The sequence below is a fragment of the Somniosus microcephalus genome, chromosome 4, assembly GCF_052327205.1.
Source record: "Somniosus microcephalus isolate GS21.2 chromosome 4, FLI_Smic_1.0, whole genome shotgun sequence".
NCBI classification, from domain to species: domain Eukaryota; kingdom Metazoa; phylum Chordata; class Chondrichthyes; order Squaliformes; family Somniosidae; genus Somniosus; species Somniosus microcephalus.
The window spans coordinates 184,586,976-184,613,561 of NC_140990.1; the positions used below are offsets into that span (position 1 = coordinate 184,586,976).

Below are 26,586 nucleotides of genomic sequence, written 5' to 3' on the forward strand. Positions count from 1 at the left end.
GGTAGCCCGAAAACAGCTAGGACTAGTAATTATCCCTTCAAGCTAATAATGGAACCAGGTGAGTGCAGTCCCATCCAGCCCAACAGTGGAGAGGCATTGGAGGAGGATGGTGTGGTCAACCATGTCAAAGGCTGCAGTCAGCTTGAGAAGGTTGAGGAGGGATAGTTTACCAGTCACATAGGATGTCATTCATGACTATGACTTTGATAAGAGCTGTTATAATGCTGTGGCAGGGGCAGAAACCTGATTGGAGGGATTCAAGCAAGCAGTTGTGGGAAAGATGGGCACGGATTTGGGAGACGACACGTTCAAATATTTGAGAAGAAAGTTGGCGAGGACGGAGGGGGCAAGGGTGGGATTTTTGAGCAGGGACGTGATGACTACAGTTTTCAATGGGAAGGGAAAACTATCTGTGAAGAGGCTTTACAATATCAGCGAGCAATGGGGTCGTCAGCAGTTTAGTGGGCACAGTCAAGAGAGCAGGAGGAGGGTCTGATACATTTCACACACACTTGGCCGTGCGCAGGGCGGCGCGACGGGGGCGGTGTGAGGAGTCCTGGCTTTAATACTCTGCACAAACTACAGTTGGTATCACAGTGAAAGACAGCTTTAATAGAAATTTTTACAAAACTTTGAAAACAGTGTGAAGGAGGCAAACAAACAGGAGTTGGGTTTTAAACTACAGAGAAAGAGCATTACATTGGCAGTACACCACTGTGAGCATCACACCCGACTGTTCGAAACAGACCACCCAAAGAATCACTCCGCAAAAAATTACCTGTCTGCCGCGGAGACAGTGACAGTGCTCAGACACCCCCCCCCGCCCACATACAAGCGGGAGGGTAACCAGGGGCCACAGGCAAAGGTCACTGGACTGCAAGGCTGTGTGGCATTTCTATTCTGATCATTCACATCAAACACGAGGCACTGAAGGCATTCGGGTGATTGGAATCCGGGATTTCCTCATTCCTGCAGCCGTGGTCATCTACTCTGTAGGATCTCCCCCTTCAATCTAGGTCTCCTTTTCTTCCATTTCGAGGAAGTCGCTCAGTGTTGCCACGTCGACAGGGATGACGAGATACTCAACGCCATCAGCACCCTGACAAATTAAAACAGCAACCCATCCATCAGGCAATGACCCACTCTAGCAGGCCTCAACTACAAACCACAACCGTGGCTCCTCTGCAATCATCGTGAAGAGAAAGTGCTCTAATTTTCCCCAGTGATGAGCGAAGATTTGCTCACCAGTACCCTGGCCTTCAAGGAAGGCTCCAGGCCCCGCCCACAGTTAGTTAGCTACCCGAGACATAGTAATACCTGAGGCTATGATTGGCCACAACCTCCCTGAATTGAGGGGGGAAAATTAGGCAGGAATCCTGCTCCGGCAGGATCACTGTCCAGTGCCCCCTGCTACTTCAAACTTCAGAGGTTAAATGCAAACATGTCCGAATTAGTGATGGAGGGGGACAATCTCAGTTATATTAAAGGTCGTCTTGTAGGAGTGTGCGCGACATGGTGTGGGGAACCCCAGAGTGACAACGGGACGGACTGTACCTCACATGGCTCAGGCGTGTGCACGGGAGGGACTGCACCTCACCTGGCTCAGGCGTGTACACTGGAGGGACTGCACCTCACCTGGCCCAGGCGTGTACGAGGGAGGGAGAAACTGTACCTCACCTGGCTCAGGCGTGTACACGGGAGGGAGGACTGTACCTCACCTGGCTCATGTGTACACGGGAGGGACTGTACTTACCTGGCTCAGGCGTGTACATGGGAGGGAGGACTGTACCCACCTGGCTCAGGCGTGTACACGGGAGGAGGGACTGTACTCACCTGGCTCAGGCATGTACACGGGAGGAGGGACTGTACTCACCTGGCTCAGGCGTGTACACGGGAGGGACTGTACCTCACCTGGCCCAGGCGTGTATGAGGGACTGTACTCACCTGGCTCAGGCATGTACACGGGAGGAGGGACTGTACCTCACCTGGCTCAGGTGTGTACATGGCGGGGGGGGGGGGGGGAAGAAAGAGACTGTACCTCACCTAGCTCAGGCATGTACAAGGGAATGATAGCATAGTGGTTATGTTACTGGGCTACTAATCCAGAGGCCTGGAATAATGATCCAGAGACGAGAGTTCAAATCCCACTACGTCAGGTGGGGAATTTAAATTCAGTTAATTAAATAAATCTGGAATAAAAAGCTAGCATCAGTAATGGTGACCATGAATCTATTGGATTGTCGTAAAAACCCATCTGGTTCACTAGTGTCCTTCAGGGAAGGAAATCTGCTGTCCTTACCCGGTCTGGCCTATATGTGACTCCAGACCCACAGCAATGTGGTTGACTCTAACTGCCCTCTGAAATGGCCTAGCAAGCCACTCAGTTGCAAAAAACCGCTACGAAAAACAAGAATAATAAAACCGGACGGACCACCCGGCATCAACCTCGGCGCCGGCTACAGCAACGGCGCACACAGCCCAATCGACCCTGCAAAGCTCTCCTCACCAACATCTGGGGATTTGTGCCAAAATTGGGAGAGCTGTCCCACAAACGAGTCAAACAACATAGACTCACAGAATCATTTTTTTATGAAGGGAATGCAATGGATGTTGTCTACATGGATTTTCAGAAGGTGTTTGACAAAGTACCACATAGGAGGCTAGTTAACAAAATTGAGGCTCATGGAATAGGTGGGTCAGTGGCAGCCTGGATAAGGAATTGGCTTAAGGACAGAAAACAGTGAGTTGTGGTTATTTGTGGCTGTTTTTCACACTGGAGGATGGTAGACAGTGGTGTTCCCCAAGGGTCAGTGCTGGGGCCACTGCTTTTTCTGAAATATATTTTTTTTAAATGACCTGGATATTGGAATACAGAGTAGAATTTCTCAATTTGCCAATGACACCAAACTTGGGGGTATGGCAAACAGTGAGGATGATACCAATTGACTGCAACAAGACATAGAAAGGCTAGCAGAATGGGCAGATGGAATTTGGCGGAAGGAACAGGGAGAGGCAATATACACTTAATGGCACAGTTTTAAAGAGTGTGCAGGGACAGAGGGTCCTGGGAGTTAATGTGTATATGTCCCTGAAGCTGGCAGGACATATTGAGAGAGTGGTTAGCAAAGCATATGGGATCTTGGGCTTTATAAATAGAGGTATTGAGTACAAAAGTAGAGAAGTTATGCTGAACCTTTATAAAGCGCTGGTTAGGCCACAACTGGAGTATTGTGTCCAGTTCTGGTCACCACACTTTAGGAAGGATGTGAAACCCTTGAGAAGGTGCAGAGGAGATTTACCAGAATGGTTCCAGGAATGGGGGATCTTAGCTACAAGGACAGGTTGGAGAAGCCGGATTTGTTTTCATTAGAGCAAAAGGAGGTTGAGGGGTGATTCGATAGAGGTGTACAAGATTATGACGGGTTTGGATAGGCTAGACGGGGAAAGGCTGTTCCCACTAGTTGATGGTACAAGGACTAGGGGACACAGACTTGAGGTTTTGGGCAGGAGATACAGGGGGGATGTGAGGAAAAACTTTTTTGCGCAGCGAGTGGTGAGGACCTGGAACTCGCTGCCGACGGAAGTGGTGGAAGCTGAAACTCTCAATGTTTTAAAGGGGAGACTGGATAGGCACTTGAGGGAAATAAACTTGCAGGGCTACAGGGATAGAGCGGGAGAATGGGATTGACTGGATTGCTCAACAGAGAGCTGGCGCGGACTCGATGGGCCAAATGGCCTCCTTCTGTGCCGTTATGACTAACCTTTCAGCCAATGTCCCAAACTCCTCCAACACCATCCCTGGGTATGTCCTGTCCCACTGGCAGGACAGACCTACCAGGGGTGGCAGCAGAGTCGGGAAGGAGTGGCCCTGGGAGTCCTCAACATTGACTCCGGACCCCGTGGAGTCTCATGGCTTCAGATCAGGGCAAGGAAACCACCTACTGCCCTCCCTCAGCTGATGAATCAGTACTCCTCCATGTTGAACACCACTTGGAAGAAGCACTGAGAGTAGCAAGGGCACAGAATGTACTCTGGGTGGGGGACTTCAACGTCCATCACCAAGAGTGGCTCGGCCGCACCACTACTGACCGAGCTGGCTGAGTCCTAAAGGACATAGCTGCCAGTCTGGGCCTGCGACAGGTGGTGAGAGAACCAACACGAGGGGAAAAACCTACTTAATCTCGTCCTCACCAATATACCTGTCACAGATGCATCTGTCCATGACAGCATTAGTAGCAGTGACCACCGCACAGTCATTGTGGAGACGAAGTCCCGTCTTCACACTGAGGACACCCCTCCATCGTGTTGTGTGGCACTACCACCGTGCTAAATGGCATAGATTCAAAACAGATCTAGCAGCTCAAAACTGGGCATTCATGAGGCGCTGTGGGCCATCGGCAGCAGCAGAATTGTATTCCACCACAATCTGTAACCTCACGGCCCGGCATATCCCTCACTCTACCAATACCATCAAGCCAGGGGACCAACCCTGGTTCAATAAGGAGTGTAGAAGAGCATACCAGGAGCAGCACCAGGTGTACCTAAAAATGCAGTGCCAACCTGAAGAAGCTGCAACACAGGACTACATGCATGCTAAAAAGCAGAAGCAGCATGCCACAATCTAAGAACTAAGCAATCCCACAATCAACGGATCAGATCAAAGCTCTGCAGTCTTGCCACATCCAGTCGTGAATGGTGGTGGACCATTAAACAACTAACCTGACGGAGTAGGAGGCTCCATGAATATCCCCATCCTCAATGAGGGTGGTGCCCAGCACGTGAGTGCAAAAGACAAAGCTGAAGCGTTTGCAACCAACTTCAGCCAGAAGTGTCGAGTGGATCATCCATATCAGCCTAATCCTGAGGTTCCCACCATCACAGAAACCAGTCTTCAGCCAATTCAATTCACTCCAGGTGATATCAAGAAACGGCTGAGTGCACTGGATACAGCAAAGGCTGTGGGCCCCGACAACATCCCGGCTGTCGTGCTGATGTCTTGTGCGCCAGAACTAGCTGCGCCTTTAGCCAAGCTGTTCCAGCACAGCTGTAACACTGGCATTTATCCGACAATGTGGAAAACTGCCCAGGTATGTCCTGTCCACAAAAAGCAGGACAAATCCAATCTTGCCAATTACCGCCCCATCAGTCTACTCTCAATCATTGGCAAAGTGATGGAAGATGTCGTCGACAGTGCTATCAAGCAGCATTTACTCACCACTAACCTGCTCAATGATGCCCAGTTTGGGTTCCACCAGGACCACTCGGCTCCAGACCGCATTACAGCCTTGGTCCAAAATGGACAAGAGAGCTGAATTCCAGAGGCGAGGTGAGTGACTGCCCTTGACATCAAGGCAACATTTGAGTGTAGCATCAAAGAGCCCAAGTAAAACTGAAGTCAATGGGAATTGGGGAGAAAACACTCCACTGGCTGGAGTCATACCTAGCACAAAGTAAGATGGTTGTGGTGGTTGGAGGTCAATCATCACAGCCCCAGGACATCGCTGCAGGAGTTCCTCAGGGCAGTGTCCTAGGCCCAACCATCTTCAGCTGCTTCATCAATGACCTTCCCTCCATTATAAGGTCAGAAGTGGGGATGTTTGCTGATGATTGCACACTGTTCAGTGCCATTTGCAACTTCTCGGATAATAAAGCAGTCCATGCCCACAAGCAGCAAGACATGGACGATATTCAGGCTTGGGCTGATAAGTGGCAGGTAACATTCGCGCCATCAATATCCTGGGGGTCACCATTGACCAACCACAAATACTGTGGCAACAAGAGGTCAGAGGCTGGGTATTCTATGGCGGAGTGTCTCACCTCCTGACTCCCCAAAGCCTTTCCGCCATCTACAAGGCACAAGTCAGGAGTGTGATGGAATACTCTCCACTTGCATGCATGAGTGCAGCTCCAACAATACTCAAGAAGCTCGACACCATCCAAGACAAAGCAGCCCGCTTGATTGGCACCCCATCCACCACCTTAAATATTCACTCCCTCCATCACCGGCGTACCGTGGCTGCAGTGTGTACTATCTACAAGATGCACTGCAGCAACTCGCCAAGGCTTCATCGGCAACACCTCCCAAACCCGTGACCTCTACCACCTAGAAGGACAAGGGCAGCAGGTGCATGGGAACACCACCACCTCCAAGTTCCCCTTCAAGTCACACACTATCCTGACTTGGAAGTATATTGCCGTTCCTTCATTGTCGCTGGGTCAAAATCCTGGAACTCCCTCCCTAACAGCACTGTGGGACTACCTTCACCACACGGACTGCAGCGGTTCACCACCACCTTCGAGGGCAACTAGGGATGGGCAATAAATACTGGCCTTGCCAGCAACGTCCACATCCCATGAACAAATTTTTAAAAAAGGAACCATACCTCACCTGGCTCAGGTGTACACGTGGGGCGGACTGTGCCTCACCTTTTTATTCCTGATCAGTTTGTGATCTCTAAACTCAGTGAGCTGTGCCCGCAGAGTGAGGTTGCTATTCACCAGGAAGGCCTCACGACATCGCTGGTAGAAATCCTGAAAGGACAAGCCTGAGGGAGAGAGAGTAAAGACTGACATTAGTGGGATTCTGCTCCCAGGTACACAACCAATCTTCCTACAGTCAATGACCCACTGAAAATGCGCGGCCTGGACGGAACAGTGGCAGCACCCGCAGCAGACACCCAACACATGGGCGCTGGCCGAGCCTCAGGTTAGGAGCCAGCAGGAGTTGTAAGTCATCCTGGTATTATGCAATGTGGGTAATTGTTTGGAGCAGGCACCAATTATTCAAGGTTCAGACAGGTTGGATTTTGCTCTTTAACTTTGCCAGCCACGGAACCTGAACCCGTACCTGGGGTGTGGAGCATTGGTCTCTCTCCCCCCCTCCCCAACCGACCTGTACCCCCCCCCGACCCTCTTCCCCATCCCATCCGTTTCCCTCCCCCGCCTTTACCTGGGTAAGACGAGTTATCCTTGTTTTCCAACTGGAACTGAGCCAAGAGTTTAAATATCCCCCTGCGGCAGAACAAAGTGAGAGAGGCAGCGTCAGCCCGAGATTCTGCTCTGGGTTCCCCATATTTGACGCGAAACCACCGAGATTCCAACAGATACATTCAATCCCACTGCACGGGTCATGTTCAGCTCCTACCGCCCCATGATATTGGCAGGTCAGTGCCCACCCAGCCTAACCCCCCTCCTCCCCACTGTCTGGGTACATCAGGCAAAAGCCAGAAGCAAACTTGGCCGAATTCCCACCATCCTTTTAACCCCAGGGGTCCCAAACCCCAGCGAGAGCCCGCCCCTGTAACCCCAGCGAGAGCCCGCCCCTGTAACCCCAGCGAGAGCCCGCCCCTGTAACCCCAGCGAGAGCCCGCCCCTGTAACCCCAGCGAGAGCCCGCCCCTGTAACCCCAGCGAGAGCCCGCCCCTGTAACCCCAGCGAGAGCCCGCCCCTGTAACCCCAGCGAGAGCCCGCCCCTTTAACCCCAGCGAGAGCCCGCCCCTTTAACCCCAGCGAGAGCCCGCCCCTTTAACCCCAGCGAGAGCCCGCCCCTTTAACCCCAGCGAGAGCCCGCCCCTTTAACCCCAGCGAGAGCCCGCCCCTGTAACCCCAGCGAGAGCCCGCCCCTGTAACCCCAGCGAGAGCCCGCCCCTGTAACCCCAGCGAGAGCCCGCCCCTGTAACCCCAGCGAGAGCCCGCCCCTTTAACCCCAGCGAGAGCCCGCCCCTTTAACCCCAGCGAGAGCCCGCCCCTTTAACCCCAGCGAGAGCCCGCCCCTTTAACCCCAGCGAGAGCCCGCCCCTTTAACCCCAGCGAGAGCCCGCCCCTTTAACCCCAGCGAGAGCCCGCCCCTTTAACCCCAGCGAGAGCCCGCCCCTTTAACCCCAGCGAGAGCCCGCCCCTTTAACCCCAGCGAGCCCGCCCCTTTAACCCCAGCGAGAGCCCGCCCCTTTAACCCCAGCGAGAGCCCGCCCCTTTAACCCCAGCGAGAGCCCGCCCCTTTAACCCCAGCGAGAGCCCGCCCCTTTAACCCCAGCGAGAGCCCGCCCCTTTAACCCCAGCGAGAGCCCGCCCCTTTAACCCCAGCGAGAGCCCGCCCCTTTAACCCCAGCGAGAGCCCGCCCCTTTAACCCCAGCGAGAGCCCGCCCCTTTAACCCCAGCGAGAGCCCGCCCCTTTAACCCCAGCGAGAGCCCGCCCCTTTAACCCCAGCGAGAGCCCGCCCCTTTAACCCCAGCGAGAGCCCGCCCCTTTAACCCCAGCGAGAGCCCGCCCCTTTAACCCCAGCGAGAGCCCGCCCCTTTAACCCCACTACCTGGATGTCTTGCTGCAGTTGTGCAGGGCCTTGGTGAGACCACATCTGGAGTATTGTGTGCAGTTTTGGTCGCCTTATCTGAGGAAGGATGTTCTTGCCATGGAAGGAGTTCAGCGAAGATTCACCAGGCTGATACCTGGGATGGCAGGAATGATGTATGAGGAGAGATTGGGACGATTGGGCTTGTATTCGCTGGAGTTTAGAAGAATGAGAGGGGATCTCATTGAAACTTATAAAATTCTGACAGGACTGGACAGACTAGATGCAGGAAGGATGTTCCCGATGGTCGGGGAGTCCAGAACCAGGGGGTCACAGTCTAAGGATAAGGGGTAAGCCATTTAGGACAGAAATGAGGAGGAATTTCTTCACCCAGAGAGTGGTGAACCTGTGGAATTCTCTACCACAGAAGGCAGTAGAAGCCAATTCATTAAATATATTCAAGAAGGAGTTGGATATATTTCTTAAGGCTAAAGGGATCCAGGGGTATGGGGAGAAAGCAGGGACCGGGTATTGAAATTGGATGATCAGCCATGATCGCATTGAATGGCCTACTCCTATCTTCTATGTTTCTATGGATTCTGCCACCACATCCTTCCCCCACCTTGCACCTGTTACCTGGCGTTGGGAGTGAGGCTGCGCAGTACGTGAGTCAGCGAGCTCAGTGCCAATGCTCCCGACTGTCGGACCAGCAGCGAGTTTTCGTACGAGGTCTCCTCCGTATAGGGTTTAAAGGTCGTCACCTCGTGCCACAGCCAGTTAAAGAGACAGCTCCGAGTCTGATCCCACACTGTCAAACAGGAACCAGGTCACTGCAGGTCAGACATGGTCGCCCCAAACTCCCCCCCCCCCCCACCACACACAGTGAGACTCCCAACCCCAGCCCCCCCCTTACATAGACAGAGACACCCCCCCCCCCCAACCATGGTCTCCCCAACACGCCCCCCCCCCACACAAACACACTGCCGCCCCCCCCCCCCCCCCAACCAAGACTCCCCAACTCACAGGGTCTCTCCAACATCCCTCCCCCCGACCCTACAGGGTCTCCCCAACCCGCCCCCCACACAAACACATTGCCCCCCACCCAGACTCCCCAACTCACAGGGTCTCTCCAACATCCCCCTCACACACAGACATAGACTCCCAACTGCCTCGTCCCGACAGAAAGGGACCCCCCCCACCCAGGCTAATTATAGCAGATACCCACATGAGGACAGACTGGGGAGTTTGAGCCTGGATCTGCCAGCTCTGGGGGTCTTTCCTCGATTGCCCTCAGCCTCCTCTCCCATGGCCCGAGGCAGCACAAGAGGATCCCGACTGAGATCAGTTAGCAGGACACACTCAGCAGGCCTGATCACAGGTACTGGCAAGAGGGAGTGAGCTAGGCCACAGGCTGGGAACCACTCCCGGCAGTCTGGGCCTCCTCAGTCCCATTGAGGCTCCCGGTCTGACACTGGGGATAGAGCTGGACCGAACTTCGCTCCCAGCCTCCAATCTACGCTCGGACCAAGCAGTCGGAAGCCGAGGTTAGAGACACTCACTCAGAGGGGCATTCAGGTGATCAATGGAGGCGATGAGGTGGATGCCAGGGATGGCAGTGAGCTGGCTCAGTATCTGTTGGTTCCGGTCTCCTCGCAGCATCTGCCCATCAATGTTATGGATCAGAAGATAAAGATTCAGCGTGGAATCTGAGGGGGAGAAAAACACAGCAATAAACAGCAACAGCTCTCTGAACATTACAGAGCACAAGACTCAGATACAAAGCCCCATCCACCAACACACCTGCTCCCCCCACCACGTCACGCTCCCTACCCGTGACACGGCTCTGGGACACACGAACTGCAAGCAGTGATAAAGCCCTGCAGATACACACCCTCCTTAAATGCCCGAACGACGAAGTTCAGCTGGTCCATGGGGTTCCGGAAGCTTCCTTCATATTGTAAAACCTCTTCTGTTATAGAGTTCAGAATCTGCGGCACAATAATTGTTCAGTTACAATTGAACGTGGCCCCCGACCCCGCAAGGCCCGACCCCTGCATGACCCCCACCCCCCCCCCCCCCCAAACACAGCTCCTCCCCGCACGGCCCTGACCCCCCCGCTCCTCCCCGCACGGCCCTGACCCCCCCCCCCTCCCCGGACGGCCCTGACCACCACCCCCCCCCACCCCCCCGGACGGCCCTGACCCCCCGACCCCCCCCCTGCATGGCCTGTGACAGGGATCCCAATCAATGCACAGGCAAGGAGGGAGAGGATTTGCTGTCACCGGGACCATGAGGGGTGGGTGGAGGGACAAGGAGTCCGCCTGCCTGGGGCTCACTTTTAGTTTGAAACCTCGTGTAATCAGTGCCCTCGGCCTTGTCCCCAGCTGTGTTTTTACTTCATGTTGTTCCTCCGCAAATACTCACGGATTTAATAGTTATACTCGGGAAGAATCCGTTCACTACCAAGTGGACAGTGCCCTCCAGCATATGACAGCGGAACTCTTCCAGCAACTCCCTCTTGGAGCCGAGTCCATACAACACGAGGCTGAACCCCAACCTGAAAGAGAGAAAGAGAAAGAGAATCAGAGGGGAAGGTCAAAGACACGAATCACTGAGCATCGGTGACGCACTACCCTCTGCACCGAGGGCCTTGCACACTTGTGTGCGCGTGCATTACTCTCTGCACCGCAGGCCTTGCACATAGAAACAGGAAGCGGCCATTTAGCCCCTCGAGCCTGTTCCTCTAGTCAATGAGATCATGGCTGATCACTCACTGTCCGGGCCACAGCAGCCAGCTCCTATGGAGATGTATCCAGCCTGAGTCAGCACCTTCAGGAGGGTGTTGGGGAGGGGAGAAAGAGAGTAATCCTCAGGAACTATCCGAACACAGGGGGGTTCATAAGAACTTGTCCTGAAGCTAAGAACATAGGAACAGGAGTAGGCCATTTAGCCCCTCGAGCTTGTTCCATCATTCAATGAGATCATGGCTGATCTGTGACCTAACTCCATATGCCCATAGAGTCATAGCGGCACAGAAGGAGGCCATTCGGCCCATCAAGTCCATGCCAGCTCTCTGTAGAGCAATCCAGTCAGTCCCATTCCCCCGCTCTATCCCCGTAGCCCTGCAAGTTTATTTCCCTCAAGTGCCTATTCAGTCTCCCCTTGAAAACACTGAGTGTCTCCGCTTCCACCACTTCCGTCAGCAGCAAATTCCAAGTCACATCCTCACATCTCCCCTGTATCTCTTGCCCAAAACCTTCAATCTGTGTCCCCTAGTCCTTGTACCATCAACTATGGGAACAGCCTTTCCCCGTCTAGCCTATCCAAATCCGTCATAATCTTGTACACCTCTATCAAATCACCCCTCAACCTCCTTTGCCCTAATGAAAACAAATCCAGCTTCTCCAACCTGTCCTTGCAGCTAAGATCCCCCATCCCCAGAACCATTATGGTAAATCGCCTCTGCACCCTCGGTCTTCACATCCTTCCTAAAGTGTGGTGACCAGAACTGGACGCAATACTCCAGTTATGGCCTAACCAGCACTTTATAAAGGTTCAGCATAACTTCTCTACTTTTGCACTCAATACCTCTATTTATGAAGCCCAAGATCCCATATGCTTTGTTAACCACTCTCTCAATATGTCCTGCCACCTTCAGGGACCTATGCACATTAACTCCCTGGCCCCTCTGTCCCTGCACACTCTTTAAAACTGTGCCATTAAGTGTATATTGCCTCTCTCTGTTCCTTCTGTCAAAATGCATCACCTCACACTTCTCTATTAAATTCCATCTGCCACTGGTCTGCCCATTCTGCTAGCTTTTCTATGTCCTGTTGCAGTCAATTGATATCATCACTGTTTGCCACACCCCCAAGTTTGGTGTCATTGGCAAATTTAGAAATTCTACTGTATTCCCATATCCAGGTCATTTATAGCAGTGGCCCCAGCACTGACCCTTGGGGAACACCACTGTTTACCATCCTCCAATCTGAAAAACAGCCATTTACCACAACTTGCTGTTTTCTGTCCTTAAGCCAATTCCTTATCCAAGCTGCCACTGGCCCACCTATTCCATGAGCCTCAATTTTGTTAACCAGCCTTCTATGTGATACTTTGTCAAACGCCTTCCTAAAATCCATGTCAACAACATTCATTGCATTCCCTTCATCAATCCTCCCAGTTACTTAGTCAAAAAATTCAATTAGATTAGTCAAACAAATCTTCCTTTTACAAACCCGTGTTGGCTCTCCTTAATTAGCTTAAGCCTCTCCAAATACGTGTTAATTTTTTCCTTGATTATTGTTTCTAAACTGACCGGCCTGTAGTTACTAGGACTGTCCTTGCACCCTTTCTTGAACAATGGTGTCACATCTGCCACTTTCCAATCCTCAGGCACCTCCCCCGCCTCTAACTACCCGCTACGAACTAGGGAAGATTGGAAAATTACGGCAAGCCCTTCCGCTATCGCCTCCTCCCAATTCCCATAGCAACCTGGGATGCAAGCCATCTGGGCCAGGCGACTTGTCCACCCTAATCATACCCAGCCTTTCTAGTACATCCTGTCTATCAATTTTCACCCCTTCCATTGCTTCTACCTTTTCCACTTCTACCAATATTTTGTCAGCATCCACCTCTTTAGTAAACACCAATACAAAGTACTCATTGAGCATTCTAGCCTTGCCCTGCGCCTCTAAACATATATCACCACCTTTGTCCCCAATAGGCCCCACCCTGCCTTACTACCCACTTACTGTTTACCTGCCGGTAGAAGATTTTTGGGTTCCCTTTTATGTTAACCGCCATTCTACTTTCATATTCTCTCTTTGCCGATCTTATTTTCATCTTCACATCCCCTCTCAACTTATTGTATTTGGTCTGGTTCTCCCTTGAAGAATTCACCTGACCTGCATCATACATCCTCTTTTTTTGTTTCATCATCTTCTCTATCTCCCTCGTCATCCAAGGAGCCCTTGCTTTGGTTCCCTTACCCTTCCCTCTTGTTGGAATGTACCTAGCCTGTACTTGGAACATCTCCTCCTTAAAGATCACCCATTGTTCCATTACAGTTTTTCCTGTCAGTCTTTGGTTCCATTTTATCCTGCCTAGATCCTTTCACATTGAAGTTAGCCCTATTCCAGTTTAGAAGTTCCACTCTAGATTGTTCCTTGCTCCTCTCCATTGCTAATCTAAATCTTATGATACGATGATCACTCGTACCCAACTGTTCTCCCACAGACACGGTCAGCCTGGCCCACCTCATTCCCCAGCTCCATATCCCTGAATATCGTTGGTTAACAAAAATCTATCAATCTCAGATTTAAAATTAACAATTCACCTAGCATTGCGAAAGAGTTTTCCAAATTTCTACCATCCTGTGTGTGTAGAAGTGTTTTCTAACTTCACTCCTGAAAGGCCTGGCTCTAATTTCTAGACTATGCCCCCTAGTCCGATACTCCCCAACCAGCGGAAATAGTTTCTCTTCATCTAGCCTATCAGCTCCCCTTAATATCTTGAAAAGTTAGATCAAATCACCCCTTAACCTTCTAAATGCCAGGGAATACAACCCTAATTTGTGTAATCTCTCCTTGTAATTTAATCCTTGGAGACCAGGTATCATTCTGATAAACCTACACTGCACTCCCTCCAAGGCCAATATGAAGGTATGGTCTAACGAGGGCTTTGTACAGCTGCAGCATAACTTCTACCCACTTGTATTCTAGTCCTCTAAATATAAAGGCCAGCATCCCATTAGCTTTTTTGATTATTTTCTGTTGTTGTCCATGACATTTTAATGATCTATTTACATGGACCCCCCAAGTCTCTTTGGACCTCCACTGTTTCTAGCTTTTCATCATTTAGAAAGTACCCTGTTCTATCCTTTTTAGGTCCAAAGTAGATGACCTCACATTTGCCTACATTGAAATCCATTTGCCACAGTTTTGCCCATTTGTTTAATCTATTAAAATCTTGTAATTTGATACTTCAATCTACACTGCTTACAATGCCATCTATCTTTGTGTCATTGGCAATCTTGGATATGTGGCTTTCAATCCCATCATCTAAGTCATTAATAAATACTGTGAATAGTTGAGGCCCCAACACAGATCCCTGTGGGACACCACTAGTCACACCCTGGCAATTAGAGTACCTGCCCATTATCCCTACTCTCTGTCTCCTGCTGTTCAGCCAATTTCCTAACCAGGTCAAAAATTTGCCTTCAATTGCATGAGCTTCAACTTTAGCGAACACTATCAAATGCCTTCTGGAACTTTATCAAATGCCTTCTGGAAGTTCATATAAATAACATCCATAGACATTCCCCTGTCCACTGCTTTAGTCACCTCTTCAAAAAATTCAATCAGGTTTGTCAGGCATGACCTACCTTTCACAAATTCATGTTGGCTCTCTCTGATCAACTAAAAATTTTCAAGGTATTCAGTCACCCTATCCTTAATTATAGACTCTCGTAATTTCCCCACAACAGATGTTAGGCTAACTGGTCTATAATTCCCTGGTTTCCCTCTCTCGCCATGCTTAAATAGCAGAGTGCCAAGTGCAATTTTCCAATCTAAAGGAACGGGTTTCCAAATCGAGGGAACTTTGGAAGATTATAGTCAGGGCATCTGCAATTTGCTCACCTACTTCCTTTAAAACCCTGGGATGGAAACCATCTGGTCCTGGGGATTTGTCACTCTTAATGCCATTATTGTCTTCATGACTGTTATTTTACTTATGTTAATTTTGGGGAGTCCCCATCCCTGATTTAATATTAATTTCCTTGGGATTTCTAGCAGGTTATCCTCTTCTTGTACTGTAAATACTGACGCAAAGTAATTATTCAACTTGTCCGTCACTTCCTTATTTTCATTGATAATATCAACGCTATCAGTTTCCAAGGGGCCAACATTGCTCCTGACTACCCTCTTTTTCCAAATATAATTATAAAAATTGTGTGTTGATTTTGATATCCCTTGCAAGTTTCTTTTCATACTCCCATTTTGTAGCTCTTACTGTCTGATTTGTGACCCTTTGCTGTTCTTTCTATCTTTCCTAGTCACCAGGATCTGTGCTAGTTTTTGCATTTTTGTGTGCTTTTTCTTTTAGTTTTATGTTTTCCCTTACCTCTTTAGGCATTACTCTGCACCAAGGGCCTCACACGCTTGTGTGCGCACGCACTACTCTCTACAGCGAGGGTCTCGCACGCTTGTGTGTGTGCATTACTCTCTGCACTGAGGGTCTCGCACGCTTGTGAGAGTGCACTACTCTCTGCACCGAGGGTCTCGCACGCTTGTGCACACACTACTCTCTGCACTGAGGATCTTGCATGCTTGTGTGTGTGCGCACTACTCTCTGCACTAAGAGCCTCGCACGCGCGCTACTCTCTGCAGAGGGTCTTCACGCTTGTGTGTAAACTACACTCTGCACCAAGAACCTTGCATGCTTATGTGCGCGCAGTACTCTCTGCACAGAGGGTCACGCGCGCACTACTCTCTGCACCAAGAGCCTCGCACGCTTGTGTGTAAACACTACTCCCTGCACTGCGCGCGCATGCGTGCCCCCTACTCTGCACCGAGGGTCTTGCATGCTTGTGCGCGCACTACTCTCTGCACCGAGGGCCTTGCACGCTTGTGCGCGCACTACTCTCTGCACCGAGGGCCTCGCACGCGCACTACTCTCTGCACCGAGGGCCTCGCACGCGCGCGCACTACTCTCTGCACCGAGGGCCTCGCACGCGCGCGCTGCGCAGCGCACTACTCTCTGCACCGAGGGCCTCGCACGCGTGCACTACTCTCTGCACCGAGGGCCTCGCACGCGCGCACTACTCTCTGCACCGAGGGCCTCGCACGCGCGCACTACTCTCTGCACCGAGGGCCTCGCACGCGCGCACTACTCTCTGCACCGAGGGCCTCGCACGCGCGCACTACTCTCTGCACCGAGGGCCTCGCACGCGTGCGCGCGCACTACTCCACTACTCTCTGCACCGAGGCGCGCCTCTCTGCACCGAGGGCCCGCCGGTGCGCGCGCACTACTCTCTGCACCGAGGGCCTCGCACGCGCTGTGCGCGCGCACTACTCTCTGCACCGAGGGCCTCGCACGGCGCCTGACGCTTTGCGCGCACTACTCTCTGCACCGAGGGCCTCGCACGCCTCGTGGCGCGCGCACTACTCCTCTGCACCGAGGGCCTCGCACGCGTGCGCGCGCACTACTCTCTGCACCGAGGGCCTCGCAACGCGTGCGCGCGCACTACTCTCTGCACCGAGGGCCTCGCACGCGTGCGCGCGCACTACTCTCTGCACCGAGGGCCTCGCACGCGTGCGCGCGCGCGCATTACTCTCTGCACCGAGGGCCTCGCACGCGTGCGCGCGCACTACTCTCCGCACCGAGGGCCTCGCACGCGTGCGCGCGCACTACTCTCTGCACCGAGGGCCTCGCACGCGTGCGCGCGCACTACTCTCCGCACCGAGGGCCTCGCACGCGTGCGCGCGCACTACTCTCTGCACCGAGGGCCACGCACGCGTGCGCGCGCACTACTCTGCACCGAGGGCCACGCACGCGTGTGCGCGCACTACTCTCTGCACCGAGGGCCTCGCACGCGTGTGCGCGCACTACTCTCTGCACCGAGGGCCTCGCACGCGTGTGCGCGCACTACTCTCTGCACCGAGGGCCGCGCACACGTGTGCGCGCACTACTCTCTGCACCGAGGGCCGCGCACGCGTGCGCGCACTACTCTCTGCACCGAGGGCCTCGCACGCGTGCGCGCACTACTCTCTGCACCGAGGGCCTCGCACGCGTGCGCGCACTACTCTCTGCACCGAGGGCCTCGCACGCGTGCGCGCACTACTCTCTGCACCGAGGGCCTTGCACGCGCGCACTACTCTCTGCACCGAGGGCCTCGCACGTGTGCGCGCGCACTACTCTCTGCACCGAGGGCCTCGCACGCGTGCGCGCACTACTCTCTGCACCGAGGGCCTTGCACGCGCGCACTACTCTCTGCACCGAGGGCCTCGCACGCGTGCGCGCACTACTCTCTGCACCGAGGGCCTCGCACGCGTGCACTACTCTCTGCACCGAGGGCCTCGCACGCGTGCGCGCGCACTACTCTCTGCACCGAGGGCCTCGCACGCGTGCGCGCGCACTACTCTCTGCACCGAGGGCCTCGCACGCCGTGCGCGCGCACTACTCTCTGCACCGAGGGCCTCGCACGCGTGCGCGCGCACTACTCTCTGCACCGAGGGCCTCGCACGCGTGCGCGCACTACTCTCTGCACCGAGGGCCTCGCACGCGCGCACTACTCTCTGCACCGAGGGCCTCGCACGTGTGCGCGCGCACTACTCTCTGCACCGAGGGCCTCGCACGCGTGCGCGCGCACTACTCTCTGCACCGAGGGCCTCGCACGCGTGCGCGCGCACTACTCTCTGCATCGAGGGCCTCGCACGCGTGCGCGCACTACTCTCTGCACCGAGGGCCTCGCACGCGCGCACTACTCTCTGCACCGAGGGCCTCGCACGTGTGCGCGCGCACTACTCTCTGCACCGAGGGCCTCGCACGCGTGCGCGCGCACTACTCTCTGCACCGAGGGCCTCGCACGCGTGCGCGCACTACTCTCTGCACCGAGGGCCTCGCACGCGTGCGCGCACTACTCTCTGCACCGAGGGCCTCGCACGCGCGCACTACTCTCTGCACCGAGGGCCTGGCACGTGTGCGCGCGCACTACTCTCTGCACCGAGGGCCTCGCACGTGTGCGCGCGCACTACTCTCTGCACCGAGGGCCTCGCACGTGTGCGCGCGCACTACTCTCTGCACCGAGGGCCTCGCACGCGTACTACTCTCTGCAGCGAGGGCCTCGCACGCGTGTGCGCGCACTACTCTCTGCACCGAGGGCCTCGCACGCGTGTGCGCGCACTACTCTCTGCACCGAGGGCCTCGCATGCGTGTGCGCGCACTACTCTCTGCACCGAGGGCCACGCACGCGTGTGCGCGCACTACTCTGCACCGAGGGCCTCGCACGTGTGCGCGCGCACTACTCTCTGCACCGAGGGCCTCGCACGCGTACTACTCTCTGCAGCGAGGGCCTCGCACGCGTGTGCGCGCACTACTCTCTGCACCGAGGGCCTCGCACGCGTGTGCGCGCACTACTCTCTGCACCGAGGGCCTCGCATGCGTGTGCGCGCACTACTCTCTGCACCGAGGGCCACGCACGCGTGTGCGCGCACTACTCTGCACCGAGGGCCGCGCACGCGTGCGCGCACTACTCTCTGCACCGAGGGCCGCGCACGCGTGCGCGCACTACTCTCTGCACCGAGGGCCTCGCACGCGTGCGCGCACTACTCTCTGCACCGAGGGCCTCGCACGCGCGTGCGCACACTACTCTCTGCACCGAGGGCCTCGCACGCGTGCGCGCACTACTCTCTGCACCGAGGGCCTCGCACGCGTGTGCGCGCACTACTCTCTGCACCGAGGGCCTCGCACGCTGTACTCACTGTGTTTGCAGCATCCACTTGTGAAAGAGTTTTTCATGTTCATTGTTGAGCTGCCTGCGCTCACCTGCAAAGGGCAAACTGTCGTCACTCAGCAGCCTCGCCAAGGTCTCCTGAATCAGGTGGAAACAAATGGTCAGGTTACAGCGCGAGGGTCCTGCACGTTCCACCAGAGCTTCCCCCACACTTGGAGCATGGCCACAAGGAATCTAGGACCTCCCGCAGCCAGAGGACAGCACTGAATATTGACAGTCACCACAACATAGTCTCCTTCAGATACCCCACCCATCGCAAACCCCCACCCACCCAAAGCGCCCCTCGATATCCATCGCACCCACCCAACATAGGAACAGGAGTAGGTCCTTCAGCACTTGAGTCTGTTGCATTGTTTAATTAGATGATGTCTGATCTGTATCTTAGCTCTATCTAAATGCCTTGATTCCATATCCCTTAATACCCTTGCCTAACTAAAATCTATCAATCTCAGTCTTGAAGTAACACCTCAATACAACACATACCTGATCCAGCTTTGGGGTCTGCAGCTTCTGTAACGTACAGTCAGAGGTCAGGACCTTTGAACTACTGTGAGCTTCGAAGTACAGCTCAACAAGGTTTGGCTTAAAGAGAAAAAGAAACATCAGTAACTTGCACCAAGTCAGAATGGCGAATTGCGTCTTACTGTCAGCACAGAGACTGCTCAGAGATAATTAATCAGCCCCGGGAATTATCAGCACAGGTATTGTGGCGGAAACAAGCTACCTTATAAAATGGGGGCTAACCCGCCCAGCACTAAAGCCAACAGCAGTCTACTTGCCAACATGGGGAATAAACTGACACCAACATCAGCAATCCCATCGCCCCGCAGGGCTGAACTAACACCCCAGGCCCGAGCCTGGGTTGCTCTGACCCAGCTCTCAATACGAGCAACTGATCTCGTTGCAAGGAGGAAACAGGTCCCTCAAGGTGAAACAAGCCCCCAGGAGTGGGGTAGGGGGGACCTGGACTCAGTCCTGTCCCAGAGCAGCATCTGCCCCCTCAGTCCCTGGCACTCTCCTCCCTCCCTGGTCACAGCGAACTCACCAGCCGAGCTGGGCCTACCTGGGCGGGCTTCCTGGATTTCTTGGTGGGGGTTTTGCCTGGAGCTGGGGCTGACGTCACTGCTTCGAGCACTGGCCTCCGATCGCTGGCTCCTCCTGGGGAATTCTCCTCTCCCCATTCGGAGTCTGAAGACGAGTAATCGCTCTCACTGTCGCCGTTCAGATCGGCCGAGCCTGGATCAAACAATCAACAGCTTCAGTCAGAGATGGAGGGCCGATTAGCCTGCCCCTCTCCCACCCCCCGGAGACGGGACACACAGCCCCTCACCCCCCACTCCCGAAGGAGGGAGACACAGCCCCTCACCCCCCACCCCCGAAGGAGGGAGACACAGCCCCTCAACCCCACCCCCGAAGGAGGGAGACACAGCCCCTCACCCCCCACCCCCGAAGGAGGGAGACACAGCCCCTCACCCCCCACCCCCGAAGGAGGGAGACACAGCCCCTCACCCCCCACCCCCGAAGGAGGGAGACACAGCCCCTCACCCCCCACCCCCGAAGGAGGGAGACACAGCCCCTCACCCCCCACCCCCGAAGGAGGGAGACACAGCCCCTCACCCCCCACCCCCGTGGACGGGAGACACAGCCCCTCACCCGCCCCCGTGGACGGGAGACACAGCCCCTCACCCGCCCCCGTGGACGGGAGACACAGCCCCTCACCCGCCCCCGTGACGGGAGACACAGCCCCTCACCCGCCCCCGTGACGGGAGACACAGCCCCTCACCCGCCCCCGTGACGGGAGACACAGCCCCTCACCCGCCCCCGTGACGGGAGACACAGCCCCTCACCCGCCCCCGTGACGGGAGACACAGCCCCTCACCCGCCCCCGTGACGGGAGACACAGCCCCTCACCCGCCCCCGTGACGGGAGACACAGCCCCTCACCCGCCCCCGTGACGGGAGACACAGCCCCTCACCCGCCCCCGTGACGGGAGACACAGCCCCTCACCCGCCCCCGTGACGGGAGAGACAGCCCCTCACCCGCCCCCGTGACGGGAGACACAGCCCCTCACCCCCCGAGGCGCGACACTCAGCCCCTCGCCCACCCCCGGAGACGGGAGACACAGCCCCTCACCCCAGGACGGGAGACACAGCCCCTCACCCCAAGACGGAAGACACAGCCCCTCACCCAAAGACGGGAGACACAGCCCCTCACCCCAAGACGGGAGACACAGCCCCTCACCCCAAGACGGGAGACACAGCCCCTCACCCCAAGACGGGAGACACAGCCCCTCACCCCAAGACGGGAGACACAGCCCCTCACCCCAAGACGGGAGACACAGCCCCTCACCCCAAGACGGGAGACACAGCCCCTCACCCCAAGACGGGAGACACAGCCCCTCACCCCAAGACGGGAGACACAGCCCCTCACCCCAAGACGGGAGACACAGCCCCTCACCCCAAGACGGGAGACACAGCCCCTCACCCCAAGACGGGAGACACAGCCCCTCACCCCAAGACGGGAGACACAGCCCCTCACCCCAAGACGGGAGACACAGCCCCTCACCCCAAGACGGGAGACACAGCCCCTCACCCCAAGACGGGAGACACAGCCCCTCACCCCAAGACGGGAGACACAGCCCCTCACCCCAAGACGGGAGACACAGCCCCTCACCCCAAGACGGGAGACACAGCCCCTCACCCGGAGACGGGACACACAGCCCCTCACCCCTATCTCTCCACCACCAACCCACCCCTCACCCACCGACACGGGGCACACGGTCCATCCCTCAAGATTCAATAAAATGTTGCGTCACCCCATTGGTTCCAGTATCATTTTCAAACACTGGGAAGTGTCAACAACCCACCCACCTGACAGACTGGTGTGGAAACCCTCCCCGCCCCCACCCCCCCACGGTCCTCTATCACCCCCGCTCCCTCCGCCCTGCACACTCACCGGTCAGCCTTTTCCTCAGCCTGTAGGGGGTGGTCGACACAAACTGCCTCTTACACTGTGGGGCAGAAAACTCAGTTCAGAACACACAACCAACACAATCCGTCCTTCTAGAACAGTCTACCATCCTGTGCACGCGGCCCGGAACATGCACTGACCACACCAGATACTCCAACAGACACTGGACGGCTCCCTGACCAAAGTTCAGCGAGTCAGAGAATCAATCGTACCTCGTTCGACCCAGTAACCAGTGCCAATCTTATCTGCTATAGGTACAGGCTGCACCTTCATTCTGTGACGCTCACCAGTGGGACTCATCACTGGGATTAGATCCAGAGTCCCGGAAGCAGGTACAGCATGGGTTAGATACAGAGTAAAGCTCCCTATACTCTGTCCCATCAAACACTCCCAGGGCAGGTACAGCATGGATTAGGTACAGAGTAAAGCTCCCTCTACAATGTCCCATCAAACATTCCCGGGGCAGGTACAGCATGGGTTAGATACAGAGTAAAGCTCCCTCTACATTGTCCCATCAAACACTCCCAGGGCAGGTACAGCACGGGTTACAGAGTAAAGCTCCCTCTACACTGTCCCATCAAACACTCCCAGGGCAGGTACAGCACGGGTTAGATACAGAGTAAAGCTCCCTCTACACTGTCCCATCAAACACTCCCAGGGCAGGTACAGCACGGGTTAGATACAGAGTAAAGCTCCCTCTACACTGTCCCATCAAACACTCCCAGGGCTGGTACAGCACGGGTTAGAGGAGGAGATCTGCTCTGACTGGAGATTGCCCGTAATTGATCCCATGAGCATGTTTCATTTGTTACCCTCTAACACCGGGGCTGATAGATGACTCTCTGCTCCTTCCTCACCTTGGACGGGGTCTTGCTCTGCATCGACTGTCCTGGGAAAACAAAAACACAGATTCCTTCAACCTCCAGAATCTAATTTCGCACAAAACACAAATAAAGAGGGCTGGAAGAAGTGCCTGCCCGAGGACTGAATTAGTGCGATGCTGGGACTGGGAGACAGCAAGGCAATAAACTCAGCGCTGCTTCATTCCAAACACGAAATCTGCCTCCCAGACAGCCGGCAATTTCTCAAATCACACTGACCAGGTGGTCCCGTGCGCGACCTGCAGTCGGTGCTGCATCACCGCATCTCAACTGGGGGGCGCAATAGGGGATAAAGCAGGCCTCAGTGCCCGGGATTGGGGAGGAGAAAGAAAAATGTCAGCCTGGGACCCGGAGCCTGATTGCTGTCCCGTGACACTGAAGGAGAGATCCAGTGATGGGAGGGTGGGGAGTGATTTGGAGTGAGGACAGAATCAGGCTCAGCTGTGATGTCTAGACAGGTGAACAGCCTGCCAACACTCATTGACTAGACGCTGGTTAATGACCACTTGGTACTGGACCCGAGGACAGCACCCTGAGCTCCAGCACACAGTGCGGGGGGCTTTCTGTAACAGTCGTTCCCCTGGTTACCCAGCTGTCCCTACCATCGCTCAGTGTTTCCACTCCAACCTGCAGGCCCCATCTCTTATTACGTCCCGGAGTTATCCTGGAGCTGGGAACTCACCGCCGTTCCCGGCCTGATCCACACTCAATCGGCTGTCGGCTGCACAGAATGTCACACTTTTCCCCGGCGTCTGGGCAAGTTCAGAGGCTGTGATCCGAAACAGAATGATTGAGCACTTCAAATATCAACAGTCTCATCCCCCACCCAAACCCCACTGGGGAAAGGGCCATCAGAGACTCCCCCTTCTCACTCTCAGAACAAAACCACTCCCCCTCCACAGCTCCCCATACACTCCTTCCCCTCCCCCGAGCTCCCCTGACCCAAACCACCCGCCCACCCCGAGCTCCCTGGCCCAACCCACCCGCCCCGAGCTCCCTGACCCCCCCCACCCCGAGCTCCCTGACCCAACCCACCCCGAGCTCCCTGACCCAACCCACCCGCCCACCCCCGAGCTCCCTGACCCAACCCACCCGCCCACCCCGAGCTCCCTGACCCCCCCCCACCCCGAGCTCCCTGACCCAACCCACCCCGAGCTCCCTGACCCAACCCACCCCGAGCTCCCTGACCCAACCCACCCCGAGCTCCCTGACCCAACCGCCCACCCCGAGCTCCCTGACCCCCCCCCACCCCCGAGCTCCCTGACCCCCCCCCACCCCGAGCTCCCTGACCCAACCCACCCCGAGCTCCCTGACCCAACCCACCCCGAGCTCCCTGACCCAACCCACCCCGAGCTCCCTGACCCAACCCACCCGCCCACCCTGACCCAACCGCCCACCCCGAGCTCCCTGACCCAACCCACCCGCCCACCCCGAGCTCCCTGACCCAACCCACCCGCCCCGAGCTCCCTGACCCAACCCACCCCGAGCTCCCTAACCCAACCCACCCGCCCAGCCCGAGCTCCCTAACCCAACCCACCCTCCCAGCCCAAGCTCCCTAACCCAACCCACCATCCCTCCCAGCCAGAGCTCCCTGACCCAACCCACCACCCCTCCCAGCCCGAGCTCCCTGACCCAACCCACCCGCCCACCCCGAGCTCCCTGACCCAACCCACCCGCCCACCCCGAGCTCCCTGACCCAACCCACCCGCCCACCGAGCTCCCTGACCCAACCCACCCTCCCAGCCCAAGCTCCCTGACCCAACCCACCACCCCTCCCAGCCCGAGCTCCCTGACCCAACCCACCCACCCACCCCGAGCTCCCTAACCCAACCCACCCACCCCAAGCTCCACCCAACCCACCCACAAGCTCCACCCAACCCACCTCGAGCTCGCCACCCAACCCACCCGTCCACCCCGAGCTCCCTAACCCAACCGCCCACCCCGAGCTCCCTAACCCAACCGCCCACCCCGAGCTCCCTAACCCAACCGCCCACCCCGAGCTCCCTAACCCAACCGCCCACCCCGAGCTCCCTAACCCAACCGCCCACCCCGAGCTCCCTAACCCAACCGCCCACCCCGAGCTCCCTAACCCAACCGCCCACCCCGAGCTCCCTAACCCAACCGCCCACCCCGAGCTCCCTAACCCAACCGCCCACCCCGAGCTCCCCTAACCCAACCCACCCCGAGCTCCCTAACCCAACCCACCCCGAGCTCCCCTAACCCAACCCAACCGCCCACCCCGAGCTCCCTAACCCAACCGCCCACCCCGAGCTCCCTAACCCAACCGCCCACCCCGAGCTCCCTAACCCAACCGCCCACCCCGAGCTCCCTAACCCAACCCCCCACCCCGAGCTCCCTAACCCAACCGCCCACCCCGAGCTCCCTAACCCAACCGCCCACCCCGAGCTCCCTAACCCAACCGCCCACCCCGAGCTCCCTAACCCAACCGCCCACCCCGAGCTCCCTAACCCAACCGCCCACCCCGAGCTCCCTAACCCAACCCACCCCGAGCTCCCTAACCCAACCCAACCGCCCACCCCGAGCTCCCTAACCCAACCGCCCACCCCGAGCTCCCTAACCCAACCGCCCACCCCGAGCTCCCTAACCCAACCCACCCCGAGCTCCCTAACCCAACCCAACCGCCCACCCCGAGCTCCCCACCCAACCCACACCGCCACCCCAGAGCTCCCCACACCCCCGTGATGTGGCCCCTCAAACTCACCAAGCTTCGCCATCTTATTCCCACGTTTGATGGTTTGAAAGGTAAAGACGTCACCACCTGCTGCATGCATCCCATCCTTCGAATTACCTGGGCAACCTGCAACCACAAATGCTTCGTTCAGATTTTCAAACTGCTTTTCTCTCATTTTGGGGGTCAGGGACATAAATCAGATGGAAAACCTCCATCCAAGGACAGTCAGAGTGTGCAGCCCATCATTCATCAGACAAGTCTCTGCGATTGCTGCAAGGTCATAACCTCCTCGTCAGCACAGACTCAGCAACTTCTGCTCAAGAAAGGTATTTGTATCGTGTTGTGGGGCACCTTTACCCCTGTACCTAAACTGTCCTCTACTGCCCTAACCCCCCCCCCCCCCGACTTACAGTCCTATCCCCACGCTGCACCTGTTTATTTTCAGAGGTCACTCGCACAGCCTTGCACCCTCTCTTCCTCTGTACCTTGACTATCGGGCTTCAGGCTTGGTCTTCTTCCAATAACCTCGATTCCACCCTGATTGCTTCCCCCTTGACATGAGAATGTGAGCAGCCTGCAGTATACCCAGTACCTGTGCCACCTGTTCCAAGGGCCTCCACATAATCCCGCTCATTGAAGATCTCCGAACTCTCCTCATCCGGCTCCGTCTCTGCCCGTTTCCTAGGAGCTTTCTTCACATTTACTAATGCCCGAGGTGCATTGTTCTGCAGCTTAATGCCTGAAAAACAAGTCACCGCAAAACTCATTAAATGGTGGGGTGCCAGGGAGTCCCCTTGTAATAAAGGGGTGGTCATTCCAGCAGCGTGTTAGACAGGAGCAGAGAAGAATAACACAGGGAGAGAGACTGTGACAGAAAGAGACTGACAGAGAGAGAGACCGACAGAGACACCCCAACAAGGGGCGGGGGGGGAGAGAGAGAGAGAGAGAGAGAGAGAGAGACACACCCCGACAAGGAGGGGAGGGGAGGGGAGGGAGAGAAAAGGAGAGAGAGACACACACACCCAGGGGGGCGGGGAAAAAGAGAGAGAGACCGACCGACAGGGGGAGAGTGTGAGACTGACAGGGGGAGAGAGAGAGAGAGAGAGAGAGGGAGAGGGAGACCGACAGGGGGGGAGGGGGAGGGGAAGAGAGAGAGGGGGAGGGGGAGACCGACGGAGGGAGGGGGGGAGAGACCGACGGAGGGAGGGGGGGAGAGACCGACGGAGGGAGGGGGGGAGAGA

At 56.0% G+C, this 26,586-nt stretch overlaps 1 protein-coding gene across 5 annotated transcripts; it reads right to left on the reverse strand.

Moving 5' to 3' along the window:
* Positions 1 to 591: 591 nt before the first annotated feature.
* Positions 592 to 26,175, reverse strand: orc2 (origin recognition complex, subunit 2). 5 transcript variants are annotated; one of them, XM_085985588.1, is made up of 15 exons: positions 25,938 to 26,106; positions 25,376 to 25,471; positions 23,336 to 23,422; positions 22,630 to 22,661; positions 21,758 to 21,812; positions 19,866 to 20,038; positions 19,286 to 19,384; positions 18,771 to 18,880; positions 10,714 to 10,846; positions 10,181 to 10,277; positions 9,849 to 9,995; positions 8,926 to 9,097; positions 6,950 to 7,011; positions 6,427 to 6,545; positions 592 to 1,099 (listed from the first exon to the last, which is right to left on the reverse strand). In XM_085985588.1, exons 2-15 carry the CDS (start codon positions 25,443 to 25,445, stop codon positions 1,013 to 1,015), a joined length of 1,443 nt encoding a protein of 480 aa, XP_085841714.1. In that variant the 5' UTR covers positions 25,446 to 25,471; positions 25,938 to 26,106; the 3' UTR covers positions 592 to 1,012. The 5 variants fall into 5 exon arrangements, 3 of the variants coding, with proteins under 3 accessions (XP_085841714.1, XP_085841716.1, XP_085841715.1); XM_085985589.1 differs by having other exon boundaries at positions 1,014 to 1,099; positions 6,389 to 6,545; positions 25,938 to 26,175; XR_015078121.1 differs by lacking the exon at positions 8,926 to 9,097 and having other exon boundaries at positions 25,938 to 26,175.
* Between the last annotated feature and the right edge of the window lie 411 nt (positions 26,176 to 26,586).